General features: G+C 37.3%; 2 protein-coding genes across 2 annotated transcripts; one reads left to right on the forward strand and one right to left on the reverse strand.

Annotated features, from left to right (window-relative positions):
• Positions 1–9,251: 9,251 nt before the first annotated feature.
• Positions 9,252–10,586, forward strand: LOC104599959 (glucuronoxylan 4-O-methyltransferase 1). The gene has a single exon (XM_010262718.3). The coding sequence runs from the start codon at positions 9,467–9,469 to the stop codon at positions 10,346–10,348; it is 882 nt and encodes a 293-aa protein (XP_010261020.1). The 5' UTR covers positions 9,252–9,466; the 3' UTR covers positions 10,349–10,586.
• A 2,954-nt stretch (positions 10,587–13,540) lies between these two features.
• On the reverse strand, positions 13,541–15,307 carry FLA21 (FASCICLIN-like arabinogalactan protein 21 precursor). Its single transcript, XM_010263000.3, has one exon. It carries the CDS (start codon positions 15,039–15,041, stop codon positions 13,959–13,961), a length of 1,083 nt encoding a protein of 360 aa, XP_010261302.1. The 5' UTR covers positions 15,042–15,307; the 3' UTR covers positions 13,541–13,958.
• Between the last annotated feature and the right edge of the window lie 292 nt (positions 15,308–15,599).

The following is a 15,599-nucleotide window of genomic DNA, read 5'->3' on the forward strand; positions in this document are numbered from 1 at the left end:
TTATAAAGTTTGTATTGTTTTTTTTTTTTGTAGAAACTTGCTTAAATAGTAATTGCATGGGTATTTTGGACACTTTCATGTCTCTTATTTAAGGATTCTAACAAAGGGGGTATAATTGCAACTGTATCAGAAAATTCATGGGAGATGATTTCAATAACCAAACATCAAGAGAGGTTTCAGCAACGGTCAAAAACTTTAGGGGAGGTTTTAGCAATTTACCCTTAAAAATAAGGGTAATTTGGGGTTTATAAGTGTTTAAAAAATATTTCATGATTTTAATTGGTAATATGTTAATGGTGGGGGCAAAGTATTGGAATCCAATGGTTCAAAGGGGTCCTCATTTCAAAACAAAGAGTTTACATTGGCACCCCACATACACATCTCTTGTACTTATCATTTGGAGATGTTCCCAATATATGGTTGGGATGTGTTGTAGAGGCGCATGCTTTGTGGGGTGTCGATGAAAATTCCAAAACAAAGTTTGGGGGCCAAGTGTCACTACCCCCAAAGTAATGGCTCTATGAGCATGGGTCTAGTCAATTGAGTTCCAAGGCAAAACTCAAAACCTACCTTATGAAGGTCAATTTTGACCTGGGCAGCTCTAAGGTTGATTCTAGAGTCTACTCATAAAACTTATTCTTTCTTTATCCAAAACAAATGGAACATGTTCATTATAATAATAATAATAGCTCAAAGCTTATATTATCTTTATTGATTTGAATAATTTAATATATAAATTATCATAATATATTAATATATGGTTCAAAATTTATTATTATAACCTAAAGTTTGTAAATATTATCTTTTATGTTTCTTTTTGAAGCCTAAAGCTAATCTTAATTGAAAATGCTCAAATTACTAGAACAATAAAAACTCAACAACACATACCAACAAACTAAACACACACACACCAACTAGAAAAAACCAGCAGATTTAAGTATTTAACAACACTAAGGCTCAGTTTGGAAGGAGTATAAATGCAAATATGTACAGCGTAAATACATACAAAATAATACAAAATATAAGGTTTTGCACTCTACATATTTGCATTTGTACTCCTTCCAAACTCAGCCTAAGAAAATAGAAACAAACGAGATAAACTAAGCACCAAAAGTGTCATCGAGCAAGGCCTCTACAAGCATCATCAAAGAGTTAAACAAACACCATGGAACAAAGGTCAAAAACCTCCAACATAGATCGCATAGCCAAAGAAGATTCCATAGCAATGCAAGACCAAACATAGATCCTAGAAAAAAACTACTAAAACAAACACAAATTAAAAAAAACACGTAAACAAACAAATGACACTTAGGCTTAGTTTGGAAAGAGTACAAGTACAAACATGTACAGTCAGTGGCAAAGCCAAGAATTTTCTCTTGGAGGGGCAAAGTTAAACAAAAAAATAAGATAAGGAGTAGAAGAGGTAGGGTGTGTAGGGAAATGGGGTGAAAAAATATAGGTCTATTATAGAATTTTTTAAAGAAAAAATAAACAAAACTTTTCAATTTTGGGAGTTGGAGGAGCATTAGAGAGTGATCTTCAAATTTGTGTGTGTGCGTGTGTGGGGAGGGGAAGGACCCACACCCACCCACTTGGTTACATTTTTTACCTTGTCTCTACTTACTAACTATAAGCAAAAAGTTTGGGAGGCCAAGAACCACCACCACCAATATATTTGGCTCTGCCACTATATAGAGTACAGATATGTAGAAAATAATACAAAATACAAGGTTTTGCGATCTACATATTTGCATTTGTGTTCTTTCTAAACTGAGCCTTAATCAATAGACCCCACCATTCCATAAAACTATTGAATCCAATAAAGACCCCAAGATAGAAGGGCCCTGAAATAGTGCTTACTCTCTAGAATATGTGCTCCAATTAAAATTACTAAAGACTTATCAAAAATTAAATCCAAGGAAACCACATCAAAGTCATTTGTCAAGATGGCGAGAAGATCAACATCAATCACACAAGGTTGACCATTCTACCCATAAAAAGCCATTATTTAAAGGGGCAATTTTGACCCATCCAAGTGTTGGCAACTTTCCCCCAAGTGGGAAAGTTAGATGGGTATCACTTAAACTCTTATAAATGATACCCAAGGGAAATAAAATTTACATAAACCCCACATAAATTAAAAAAAAAAAAAGCATGTGTTTCTTGGTCAGTGGGAACCAAAATCCTATTAACCAACTTTCCTCCATCTCAAAATAAAAAAGAAAAAAAAAATGAACCCCAAATGTTGTGACGCTGGGGGTGGTCACTGTAAAAATGCAACATTTCCGATGCCAATTCACACAATGAAAACCCTCATGTTCACCATTGTAGTGATATTCCTTACAAATCAAAAAGTTTTTTCAAAGATGCCACCATATTTGTTGCCAACAAGGCCTAAAATGACAAACAATAAGTTCTATAGCAACCATGGAAAAGAAGTATTTCGAACAAATAGTGGTGTAGCCAAGAATTTTTTCTACTGGATCATACAATAACTTAGAAAATGACACTACTTGCAGAGGGAAAACACAATTTGGGGTTTTCTCTTTTCCCTGCATTCTTTTACTTGTATTTTAGTTGCTATGTAACGATCAAAATACCATTTATTCCTTACATTCCTTTAGCATTTTAAAATGCTGAAAAGTATTATTATTATTATTTTTTTTTACATTTTCAACTACCTAAGTCATAACTCAATTAGTCTAAAAAATCAGTTAGTCTAATAGTCTAAATAAAATTTCCAAATTAACCCCACCCTCTTATATTTTTAATTTAACCTTACTGGGTTAACATGGAAAAATAGACTGAAATGATACATATAGTTACATGATTTTTGTTAACTTTAGTGGCTCCCCTGAAATACATGTAGCTTTGCCCACACCAATGAACAACAATGGCTGATGTGGAGAGTCAGATATGGAAATGACTTGGACAGAGAAGACATCCATTCCACTATTAGGTGATGTTTAGCATCGACGATGGTTTCTCTTTACCGATTTTTTTAAAAAACATCAAAAATTGTTGTTTGGTATCATTTATGTCATTTAAGTAGTTTGTTTGGTACTGATTCTTAAGAGTGATTATTTTTCCTTTGAATCATCATTTTCTTGGAGACATGTCAGATGCCATGTCATCCTCCAAAAATTGGAATGGCAAAAAATGGTGCTCTCTCAATATAGGCCGATTTTAGGAATTATTTTTCCATCAATTTTCTAAAAATCACAAAAATTTACCGACCAAACATATAGAAAATCACTGATTTTTCTTTATCCCATGTGGCTATGATGTGGTGCCATTTTTTTAGAAATCAGCATTGATGTCAAACATCACCTTAGTGAAAATTGGACAGCAATGAAAACTCCGCGCCCTGGGCCTGCAACCATCCCCCTAACAGCCCAACAATAGTTGGGCCCAACACATACTGTAGTAGAGAAAAAACTCCAAAAATATTGGCCTCAGTCAAGAAAGATATATTCACTCCAACTTTCTTTTCAAAACTATTTCCTACCTAAGATTGAAAACAAGAAAAAGAAGATAAGACTCACATAGGAAGATGTGAGAGGAAAATTCGTATATGCGAGAGGGAACCTTGCATGCAGAAATCAAATACATACTGAAATATTAAAATGAAAAAGAAAATCAAATAACTTTTAAGTGACTCAACGGTCAAGTGAAATCATGGACTTTGGAGTGCTACCTCTCTCCCTCTCTTCCTCTTTGAGGGGGTAGGGGGAAGTTATCTCTCGCATCTCTGTGTGTGAGTGCTACCCTCAGATCTCTGGGGTTTATGTTAATGCTCAAAAAGCATTCATGGAGTCTTCTTTCGATCGTGATGATTGAGACACACTAATGGTAAGGAAATTTTTGGACTGCCAATCTAGAAGATGAAGGGCTCATTTGGCATGTCTTTTTTGGGAAAATTTTGTGATAGCTCTGACATACAAAAAACACATTGAGCTTCTGTATGAATATCTAAGCAATTCGAATCATGTTTAGCAGATACATGTCTTTTTGTGCGAGATTAAGATGCAAAAAACGTTAAAAGTTTCATTTGGAGCTTCTCGAAATCAGCCTAAAATAGACTTTTTGCATCTTTTCAACATTCCATCTTTTGGCGACTAGATTTTTCTCATACTAAACGGAAATAGATCGAAAATCAGTCTTTACGACTTGTAAACAGCCAAAAGACACACCAAATGGGCCTGAAATTAATGAATCAGTTGATGCGTTTTTCAATAATCTTGTGGCCCTTCCAATCCCAGTTGCAACGATCCCGTGAAAAGTTGTACTGTTTGGGGATATAGCATTGATACAACATCCTCCACTGAGACACAATTCCATTATCTGTTGACAAAGGGAAACACAGTGATTTGCTTGCCGATGAGAGTCGTTTGGGTAGTTTAATTACGGTTGCACTTCCCATGTTTTTCAGATAAATTGTGATGCCGGGATTTTCGATGGTTGATATTATCTCAAAACGGTTAATGGTTTCCCCATGGATAACGGTGGTCTTTGGGTCTTCGCAACTTTCGTGGGTGACCGAGATTTTCATGGGTCAGCATTGATGAAATCAGGCTCGTCTAGGGCCCACTTGGCATTTCAAAACTATTTAGTGGAAGCAATGGCTCATCTTTGAACCCATCTGTTTTAAAGGCTGGTTTTTTTTTATGTTCAGTTTGCGAGAGATATTCGCTTAGTTAAGATTTTTCTAGCGTTTTCAAACTTGAATGCCCTTTGCAGAGACTCCACGAGTTATTTTCTCCCGGTGCTCAGTATTACCATCTCTTTCGGTTTAGTGATTTGGTCTACTTAATAGATTTTGCCATAGTTGTCTATTTGGCCTTTATCACGGTTTTGTTTTCTCCTGAATTGTATCTGTATCTGAGCATTGCTTAATGGATTTTGCCTGATTAGGCTTTTTATTCAAAAATTTAAAAAAAAAATGGGCTTTGTAACCATGAATGCTTAGGTTCAAATTTTTGCATCCTTAAGGTATTTATGTTTGATTCTAATACCAATTCCACAAAGGCTAGGTCGTAGGGTAAATCCCTAGCTCCTAGAACTATCCTAGGTGGGGATCAATACCAATAATTTGAAATTAGACCTACACATTAATAAATTGGGTTGGGTCGATTTCATTTAATTCCCAATAAAACCTATCCATTTGCTCACCCCTATGCTCCATGTAGTTTATCCTTTTGTGATAAACTACTTAAACCTCCATTGAGGTTATTAACAATTACTTTAACCTCCTCTAAACTTTGACCTCACCGAAAACCTTCCTTGACATTGGGGATAAATTATACTTACCAATCCCTCCTTAGTTTGAGTGGATGGAACCCACAAATTGGACCCTATTAAATGTTACGGAAAAACCCAAGAAAATATATCCGAATGACACCCAAACTGAAAGTAAAAGTAGAGATAAAGAGAAACAAATGCAGAAAACACATAGATTTATGTAGTTTGGCTTGTAGCCTACGTCTATGGGTGAAAGAGGAACAAAAATCCACTATGAAGATTGAAATAGAGAAGAAGTACAAAGTTGTGCTCTCATAGAGAAAACCCTAAGCCCCAAAATACAGCCAAAACCTCACTTGTCTCTCACAAAACTTAGACTATGTTTACAAGAGAGAAAACACTGAAAATATATAACTCTTTGTATTCGGTTCAGACCTATAAGACGAATATAAATCGGGCCGGTCCATGCCCTACACATCCACCACAAACCATTATGAAAATTTACCTTCGGGTTTTTCTCAAACTAATTTGGAGCAGATTCATGAAGTGAGTCACCACAAAGAATTCAAAGCATAAACATAACATTAAAATATACTTTCCTAATTCAACCATAGTCAAAACCCAAATCTGTCCTATACCTTATAAGAAAGTATACTTTATCCCTACCTCTTAAGGTATCGAATCAAACCCCTCCCAAACCCTATAAGGTTTTGATTTAATTGGTGTCATTTATAGGTGTAATTTAACATTCATTCAAATTTGAGATTCAATATAATAGAATAAAATTCACATGTGACCTGATTTAATTTGATTAATGCCCAAATTGATTTATATATATATAAATTATTTCCACGTATTATATATTTTAATATTCACTAATATCAACTCGATTCAAAATTTTCAATCCTATAATTGAATTCAAATATAAACTTTACTTATTTGATTTAAATTCATTAAATTTGCACCCGGGATGTCTTTTTTTCCAATAGCCTATACTGTTGAGGAATGCCACATTACCATGAGAGTGGATAAATTAGTAATTGCCACCGAATAAGCTTTTCATCAGCAGCCCAGTAATAAGCCCTTAACCTTACAAGGAGCTAAGTTTGAAATAGTCTCTGGTACTAATAGCAGGCAAAGTAGTTACTTCCTATTAGAAGATCAAAGATTGTAGCAAAAGAAATAGAAAAAGAAAAAGATTAAATCAAGGTATGCAATTAATAATCCTCCTCTATAGTTGTTTTCGTGCTTCTATTTTATGGAAATAGCTTGTAATCCATCGGAAATGCAAGAACCGAGCATTGATACCGATAAGCTTAGTTATGAGATCTTCTCTATTTTGGAAAGTAATTTTCTCTTTGGCTACGACGATCAAAAACTCTGGATTCCCAAACAGATCTCTCCAGCCATAGAAACAAAATCCGAAACTATCCTCTCAGGAAAAGCCCTAGCTTACCTAGAACAAGTTCTCAAGACCAAATCCGGAAATCCAAACGCAAGAATAGCAGATTATTTTGACGTTGCCGCTGGTTCGGAGGGATTTTCACGACGATGCTCTTTGCCACCAAGGGTGATAACCAACCCATTTCCCAAGCGAAGGAGATGTGGAAGTTCTTAGCAGAACAGGGGAAGCGTTTTTATCGATCTTCCTCTAGTTCATTCTCCGGGTAGGGTTTTATACGGCGACAAGCTTAGTTATGAGATGATCGACATATATATAGATCGAAGCTTACTGTCACCGGCAACTCCCCTTACCACATGCACCCTTCCACGTGCATGGATTGGTGTCGTTTTCGTTCCAGTTGGAGAATGCCAAGACGTTTGATGTCTTGTCGAAGGTAGACTTCAAAGCCAAGAGGGAGAGACCGTCAGGGGATAGAGAGAAGAGTAGAAAGAGGTCACATGAACGAAAGAAAATGAAAGGGACACGTGTTTTAGGCTCTGTTTCATTTTCATGAGAAAGAAGATGATGAACAGTGTTCTTTTCATTGTTTTCTCTTGATGGGCATTTTTGTCTTTTTGTATGTCACTTAACGGCTGGTTAATGTTGGATACTAGAGATTGTGGCAAAATGAAAGTTTGGGTACTAGATTGTCGCGTGTTAAAGTTCGGGTACTAAATTGATACTCGGCCTAAAGTAGAGGGTACCTATCGAGAATTTTCCCTAATATATAAAATATACACTATTAAGTTTATAAAAAAAAATACAAAAATGATCCAATAATTATTAAAAATGATTATTCCAAAAAAATAAAACGATTGAATAATTAATAAAATAGTTAAATAATCAAATGAAGCTAATAATTTAATTTAAGTTAATTAAAATGTGATAAAAAAATTAAAACCAACTATTTAAATAAAAATTATTTGGATATATATTACATGTATAAAATGTAATTGTCTATGTTAGCATCATCTTTCCATCTTTCTACACTATTGTCTAAACTTATATATATATATATATATATATATATATATATATATATATATAAGTTTTTAACATTATCTATAATTCTATACTCTCACAAAATACTCAATTATCTAATACTTCTTAAAATATCCCCACCCTCCTAAAATACTCAAATCAAACTTACCATACAAGTAACGAATCACAGATAAAATAATAGTTGCCATGTACTTAGGATTTTGCCATGCCTACTACATAAGTTAAAAAAAAGAAAAAAAGCATAAATTGTTAATTGCAAATTAAACCTGCTTTAATTTTTTAAATTAAATAAAAAATCAAAATCAAATTTATCATATAAACATAAATTATGGTCTCAAATGAAATAATAAATGGTGTAGGTCATTCTTCTAGATAAAATATGATAAGTCTTTTAAATCGAATAAAAATCTATAAAAATAAAATAAAAACCTAACCTAAATTTTTAATATAAAATATCTAAAAAATTAAAATAATTCAGATCATGGACTCGTAGTTGCTACGTGGGTTATGCCTGATTATTGAATGAATAGGACGGTTCAGCCCCCGGTTGATTTTAGCATCTCCGGCAGTAATTGGTTTAGTCCTTCGGTTGGACTTTCGTCCGGACACGGGCATAATCAATCATTAAAAAAAATTGAAAAATGGTAGAACATATGTGAGTCTGCATCATCAAGATCATTAATTGCCATATAAGGTTTTCATGATTTTCGACGTGGTGGATGTTCAAAGGGAGTCCTCACACCTGGCGCCTCTCAGGCGCCTTACACGCACATCCTACCACGTATCGGGAATATCTTTCGTATTTAATAATTATTTTTCACGGGAGATGCTTCTGAAGCACGGTGGATGTGCCGGCGCTCATGTGTGAGGAGCAGACCCCGCTTCCTTCAAGAACATCACACTTGATGTGTCCCACCAAAAAGAGGATCCACACCAAAATCAGCTTCATCAGGACCATCTGATTCAAAAATCATTTTGGGAATTTTCAAAGAATTCAAATAGAATTTTACTATTTTTTCTCTAGACTAATCATCAAGATCGGGCTATCGAATTTTTTTCATCTATTTGAAAATCTTGATAAAATAGCTCAGAATAATAATGTAAAAATATTATGGTGAAATAGGACATATTCGATGGTGGGTTGTGATAAATCTTGATCTAGGACAGATTAATAATCTGTGAAAACCAATCATGTACCTACGATCTACTTTAGCTGCTAATTAAGTAGGCCCCGCTGATAATACACTGAATCATTGATGCATGAGTTGGGCGGGTTCTTTAGTTGGTGGTTAACTGGTTACATGTGACACCTGCAACCGTGGTTACAGGAAACTGGGACTCCTTGTTATGTGTCTCCATGAAAGCTACTCTGCAACTGCAACTGCGAATATAAAAATACACTGTCGTTCCAACAAACACGTAGACCAACCAGATTATGCCCTGCTTCTTCACCTAAAGCATCAGTAGCTCTGCTGTCATCATCAATTATCCAATCTCACTTGCTTCAACCACAAGAATCCAATAAAACAAAGCCAAAGCAACCACCACTACCAACTCTGCTCTCTTCTTCCTAAAGCCACCTTCTATTATCTCACCAGTTTTGATCCACTCTAAATATAAAGCCACATCCACCCCTTAAGTTCAAAACTCAGGAGACCCAATCTCCTGAACCAATTTCTCAATTAATCTCCAGCTTTCTTCTTCTTCTTCTTCTTCTTCTTCTTCTTCTTCTTCTTCTTCTTCTTCTTCTTCTTCTTCAAACTGAAATATATAATCAAGATGAGGTCCAAAACCCAGTCGCCTTTCAACGTTAAGCTCCTCTTGATTGGTTTCTTCATTGTTTTTCTCCTCCTTTATGTACTAAGATCATCATCTTCGTCCAACCAACAAGCTCCCACAGCACAGCCGGAATCCTCCTCGAAGGAAGAAGTCTCATCATCATCAACCTCCTCCTGCCCGCCTCCTCCCTCCACACCAACCTGCGCCAACATCCCAGCCTCACTAGCCCAGGCTCTCATACACTACTCCACCTCAAACATCACCCCGCAGCAAACCCTGAGAGAGATCTCCGTCACATCCCGAATCTTAGAGAAGAAATCTCCCTGCAAATTCTTGGTCTTCGGCCTGGGCCACGACAGCCTCATGTGGAGCGCGCTCAACCATGGCGGTCGCACGGTTTTCCTGGAAGAAGACAAGGCATGGATCGAGCAAATCAAGCAGCGGTTCTCCGGCTTAGAATCGTACCATGTGGTGTATGATACCAAGGTGAGAGAAGCAGATGAACTGATGGAGGTGGGGCAAGGAGAAGACTGCACGGCGGTGGGTGACCCAAGATTTTCCAAGTGCAGGCTCGCGTTGAAGGGTATCCCAGATGAGATTTTCGAGACAGAGTGGGACTTGATCATGGTGGATGCGCCGACGGGATATATCGACGATGCGCCGGGGAGGATGAATGCTATCTACACAGCGGGGTTGATGGCTAGGAACAGGGAGGAGGGAGAGACGGATGTGTTTGTGCATGACGTGGATAGGGTGGTGGAGGACAAATTCTCTAAGGCTTTTCTGTGTGAAGGGTACATGAGGGAACAGGAAGGAAGGTTGAGGCACTTCACCATTCCAAGCCACAGAGCCAACCCTGGTAGGCCCTTCTGCCCTCCTTAGCCTCGCCTCGCCTCGCCTCACAATTTTTTAATTTCCTCTCTCTTTTTCATGGTTGGGCAAATGGGCCGGCCCATCATTTGAAGATAGATACCTGCTCCTTGGCTCCTTCCTTTCTTTCTTTTTTTATTTTTTATTTGGTTATCTTATTGTGACGATGATTCGTACCTGTAGTGGATTTTTTTTTGGTTAATTTCCATGAGCGAAATTATAGAAACGATTGACTCGGTGATTCATAGTATTCAATCCTATCGGATTCGGGTTTTTTATCGGATTTGATTTTTAATGATAGAATCGATCCAATGAAATAGGATGCAGCTGGATTCCATAATTCAACTAACATTTATAACATGAGGTGTGGATAGTTCGGATCGGAATAGCAGGAATGAAAGGGTTAAACTTATAACAATAGGGGAATACGCCCCCAGAAAACTTATAACAATAGACACCTTACCAGTTACCAGATAGAAACGAGAAAACTTTGGCCGTATAAAGAGAATTTTTGTTGTTTTGGAAGGCGTATAAAAAGAATTTGAAACCATTTGGGCTTATACCGAAATCATATTTTGGTTGGACATATTTAACTTAAATATTTATTTATATTGTTCTTTGCATTGGGATTGTGGATTTTTTTTTTTTTTATTTCATGGTCCCCCCTCAGCAGGGCTTAAGTTGTTTTGGGGTGTTTGTCAATTCAAAAACAAAAACAATATAAATTTATTGATGTGACAATTATTTTTGTTTTAATAATAAAAACATTTACATTGGATAATACCCCTTGTGCATTTAAAAGTTAATTATAATAAAACCATTACTTCTTGTGCATTTAAATTAAATTAGATGCTTCAATCAGGTTCAATTTGAACTCAATGTTAATTGAGTTTGAAATCTTAGGGTAAGTTGGATAAATTATTTGAATTTATTTTAACCAATTAAATGCTCGGCTTGAAAGTTCACATGCCTAGCTTGAAATAAAAATAGATTTGGAATCAAACTCAAATATAAGAAAATTGAAAGCTTACAAGGAGTTGTATTGTCTTGCGATCGGTTTTTAAAATCGCACCTGACTTGGGAACTATTCTGGGTGATCGATGGTTCGACCGCCCACAGTAATTTATTGACGAAATCAACGGTTTTTGGGCAAAAGATGGTTTTGGGTGAAATAAAACCAATCAAGTGACCAATTATTGGTTTTTTGGTCCGACCATCCAATCTAGTCCGGTTTTAAAAATACTGGTCCAAACTGTCAGACTTGGACCGTCATTTTTTTTTCCCATGGAAATGATGTATGGTGATATGTGACGCTCTCGAATTCAGGTCCATCATGACTAGGGGCGCTCACGGTTCGGTTAACCAAACCATGGGTTTTTTTTAACCGAACCAACTTGATCAGTTTTTTTTAAATATGAACCGAAACCAAACCGATGTAACTGGTTAACCACTGTTCGATTTTTCTTTTTCTTTTTTGCACTCAAAATTAAGAAATAAAGGGGAAAAAATACTTGAACAAGCATGGCAGAGGGGCGAGCCGACAAGGGCGAAGTGGTGGCCAATGGTTTGCCGGTGCCAAACTAGTTGGTGGTTGTTGTCACCTAAAGTGAAAGCATGAGAAGTGGCGGAGCTGCGAAGATGAGAGATGAGAGAGACAGAGATAGAACCTGGGAGGTGGCGGTCTTGGTGGAGTTGAGGCGGCGACCGACGTCTTGGTTGGTTGTTGTAGCTAGTATTGGCTAAACTGGCTTGGTGCTTGTCGGCGAGGCGGTGACCGATGTTGCACTGTTGTTGCATGCTTGTCTGCTTGATGGTTGGTGCAGCAGAGACTAAGATGGCAGGCAACAAAGACTTAGAGAAAGAAAGAGACACAGGACAAAATTGGGGACGACTGGCGCCAGAGGAAAAACTGGGGATTGGGGAAGACAAAGAGACAAGACTAAGAGAGTGAGAAAGGGGAAACTGGGAAACTGGGAAAGGGGAAAACTGAAAAGGTGGACAGGCCACAAGCGTGCGCCCAAGTTTATTCGATTTTAAAAAATAAAAATAAAAATATAATATATAATATATTATTGCATATATACCGATCAATTTGATTAACCGTCATTTTTTTTTACAAGATTAACCGAAACCGAACCAAAATTTTTGATTTTATTAAGAATATCGAACCAAAACTGAACCAACCAATTTGGTTAACCAATTTTTTTGTTCAGTTTCGATCAATTTTTTTGGTCAATTCGGTTTTCAATTTTTTTTTTCTCACCCCTAATCAAGACATACGGAATTATGGATATGAGGACACTAATGCATTTATACATATGGATGGAAGCTTGAACAAATAAACAAGTAAAACATAAGCTCCAACAACAAGATAAACTCACATTTTGGACCAAAGGAGATTCTAAGTTACTACCGCGAGCCTCAAGAAAAGTCAAGCATCAGTCGAATATCATCAATCTAAATATGAGGGGTGTTTATTGTTTGGTTCAAACAGCAAAACCAAATTGAATCAAGCCAAATTTCTGGTTTAGTTTGGTTTATATCTAAAAATGGTTTGATTTGGTTTCCTATTTTGCTAAATTGTGATTTGTGGTTTCTTTTAAATAGATAGATAGATATAATGTAATAATAATATATACAAAAGTTAGAATTTGAATCAAAATGTCGTGAAATTGGAACTAGAACCGGAATCAGAATCTCCTATTCCCCGACTGTTTGACTTAAGCAAGAATCGGAATCAGAATCCATAAGATATACACAACTCCCAAGAAAGATTGGCATCGATTAACGAAAAATAGGATTGGGGTGGGGGGGGGGGTGAAGTCACTTGTCTTTTTTAATGGCTGGCTAGAATGAGATTCCCACAATTCCCAAGGGGAAGCTGGAATGCCGATTCCCTCACATAGTAGGGAAATGCCATTTTCACTCAATCAAAATGGCTAGAATCAAAATAGACCATTCCATACCCCTATGTAAACAAGGATGTAACAAATCATGGTTAGTTGACCCAATTATCAATCCAAATTAACAGTCTATTTGTGGTTAATAGAAATTTTTAACAAAAGTATCATGCATAGAGCCATCAACCATCAAATTGGAATATACCTAATTTCATATCACACTTCACAATTAATATACACAATCAGATTCAAATCCAAAAGTTGAGAATTCAAGGATTGTAAACATGTTGTGAGCCCTGTGGGTCGCTGCTGAAATTAGCACACAAAATTATGCTTTAGTTGAATTAGATCAAGACATTTTTATTTGATTGCATGCTCCAACTCCAAAATTTAGAATAGGAATTACATATTCTATGCATTCTTACTTTGAATCAGAACTATATGTAGCCCCTTTTGAGGCCTAGCTCCATTTCTTAAAAGAGAAATGAGCCAAACAAAACTTAACCCACAGACGGTTGCCAATATACATCGAAAGAGGAGAAAAAGAGAGAACAAAAAACAAAAGGTGGAGACAGGAGAGAAGTCACAATTCACACAGAATCAGGTGAGATACAACTATATATACAACATACAACTCACAAGAGCGAAAAGGAATCAGTGGTAGAACAATGCCGAGAATCCATTACGCTAAAACTGATCCTTGAATTGAATCTGAAGCTGATCTACCTGGATATGGTTGAAAGCTTCACCTTCTCGAGAGCTCGAGAAATCCCATGGATCATGAACTCCTGTGATGAGATAAAATCCGGCGTTGTGATTTTGATCCCATTAATGGACACAGTCCCTGTAAAGCTAACTTCAGATGTTATCTGTAGATCTTCATCAGGTAGCAGCGTCTTGAGAGACGCTTTCTCCGGCAGTAGAGACAATTCTCTGTATGTATATCTCTGAGGCAATATGTGGAGCCTCACAATCGTTTCCAGCAACGGTGATGGCGATCCAACATAAGCCAAATCGGGTGGAGCAAAGATTGTCACGGAACTCAAATCCACATTGTCTCGCAGAATCCCATCAAGAACTCCATGCAATCCAACCGCAAAAGAAATAAACCCATTTGAGCTCAGCAATCTGAGGATTCGACTCCATGGCACCCTGTTTCTCGCTTCTGATGCATCCGCAACTAGACTGCCGTTGGAATCACAGATGGGTGATCGGATGAAATCCCAGTCGGGCTCGATTTCACGCGGATCGAACGAAGTGAAAGGCCCAGGAATTCCATGAATCGAGTAGGGGCCTTCAACGAAGATATCCGGATGAGAGATCAAGACGTGATTGATTTCGACCTTCCTTTCTTGTCCGTCAATCTTCGTGATGGCCAAGTTCTTTCCAGGAAGAAGGGTCGGAATGCATCTGCCCTGAGGTTTCTTAGAAAGGTCTTCGAGGGAAAGCTTCGACGGTGACGTGTGATAATGGAGAAGATCTTTCATCAGCCATGGAGGAAGAGAGACGTTGGAGATATCGTGATCTTGGATGGCGAAGATGGTGGATTCTGAAGATGGGAGAACTTCTTCAGGGGAAATCAGAAGAATGGTAGCCATGAAATTGAATCCCTCCCTTCGAAGAGCTCGAGAGGCGTTCAAACTCAGAGATAGTTTGTGCAAGTTGAGTGAATCTGATCCCACAGAGTGTGGGATTTGGGCTTTGGTGTCAGGGTGATAAGATGTGGAGATTGCTGTAACAGCGAGAATTACAGAGATGGTGGCATAGATTGGAGCATGCCACCAATGCGAGCAAGAACCTGCCATTATTGCAAGAGAGAGAAAGAGATTTTCCAGAGCGAACAGGGGAAGAAGGAAAGGGTTTCTTGGTCTTGAAAATGGAGGGAAACTGCCAGCAGACCGTTGGAAAATTTATGGAAAAACCGAGTCGCCCGACTTACCGATTGACTTCTCAACGAAAACAAGTACATCATCTGCAATGTACTCTACGTCTTAAGTCCATAATCAACGAACTGTAATGATTCTATCAGAGGATTGGGCTACTGGGATTGAATAAAACACGTTCTATTGTATTCTCTTGAAGCACCGAATCAAGAAGTTAAAAATTGATTTCTGTTTCTGGGACAGCAACTTGGGCCGGGCAAAATGTTCCCGAACCCTGGCCCAAAATAATGCAGTATGTGTGAAATATTTTTATTATAGCTTCACCAAATGACAATGAGGACTGAGGAGTGAGGAATTACAAACATCTCGCACCAGGATCCGTAACTAATTTCTTTATTTATATTGACAAACAAAGATATGCCGGGCATGATTGATCCTTACATGTCTCGTCCAACCAAACCCGGCTGATATTTCAACCGG

The sequence above is a fragment of the Nelumbo nucifera genome, chromosome 5, assembly GCF_055504915.1.
Source record: "Nelumbo nucifera cultivar China Antique chromosome 5, China Antique-T2T, whole genome shotgun sequence".
Taxonomy (NCBI): Eukaryota; Viridiplantae; Streptophyta; class Magnoliopsida; order Proteales; family Nelumbonaceae; genus Nelumbo; species Nelumbo nucifera.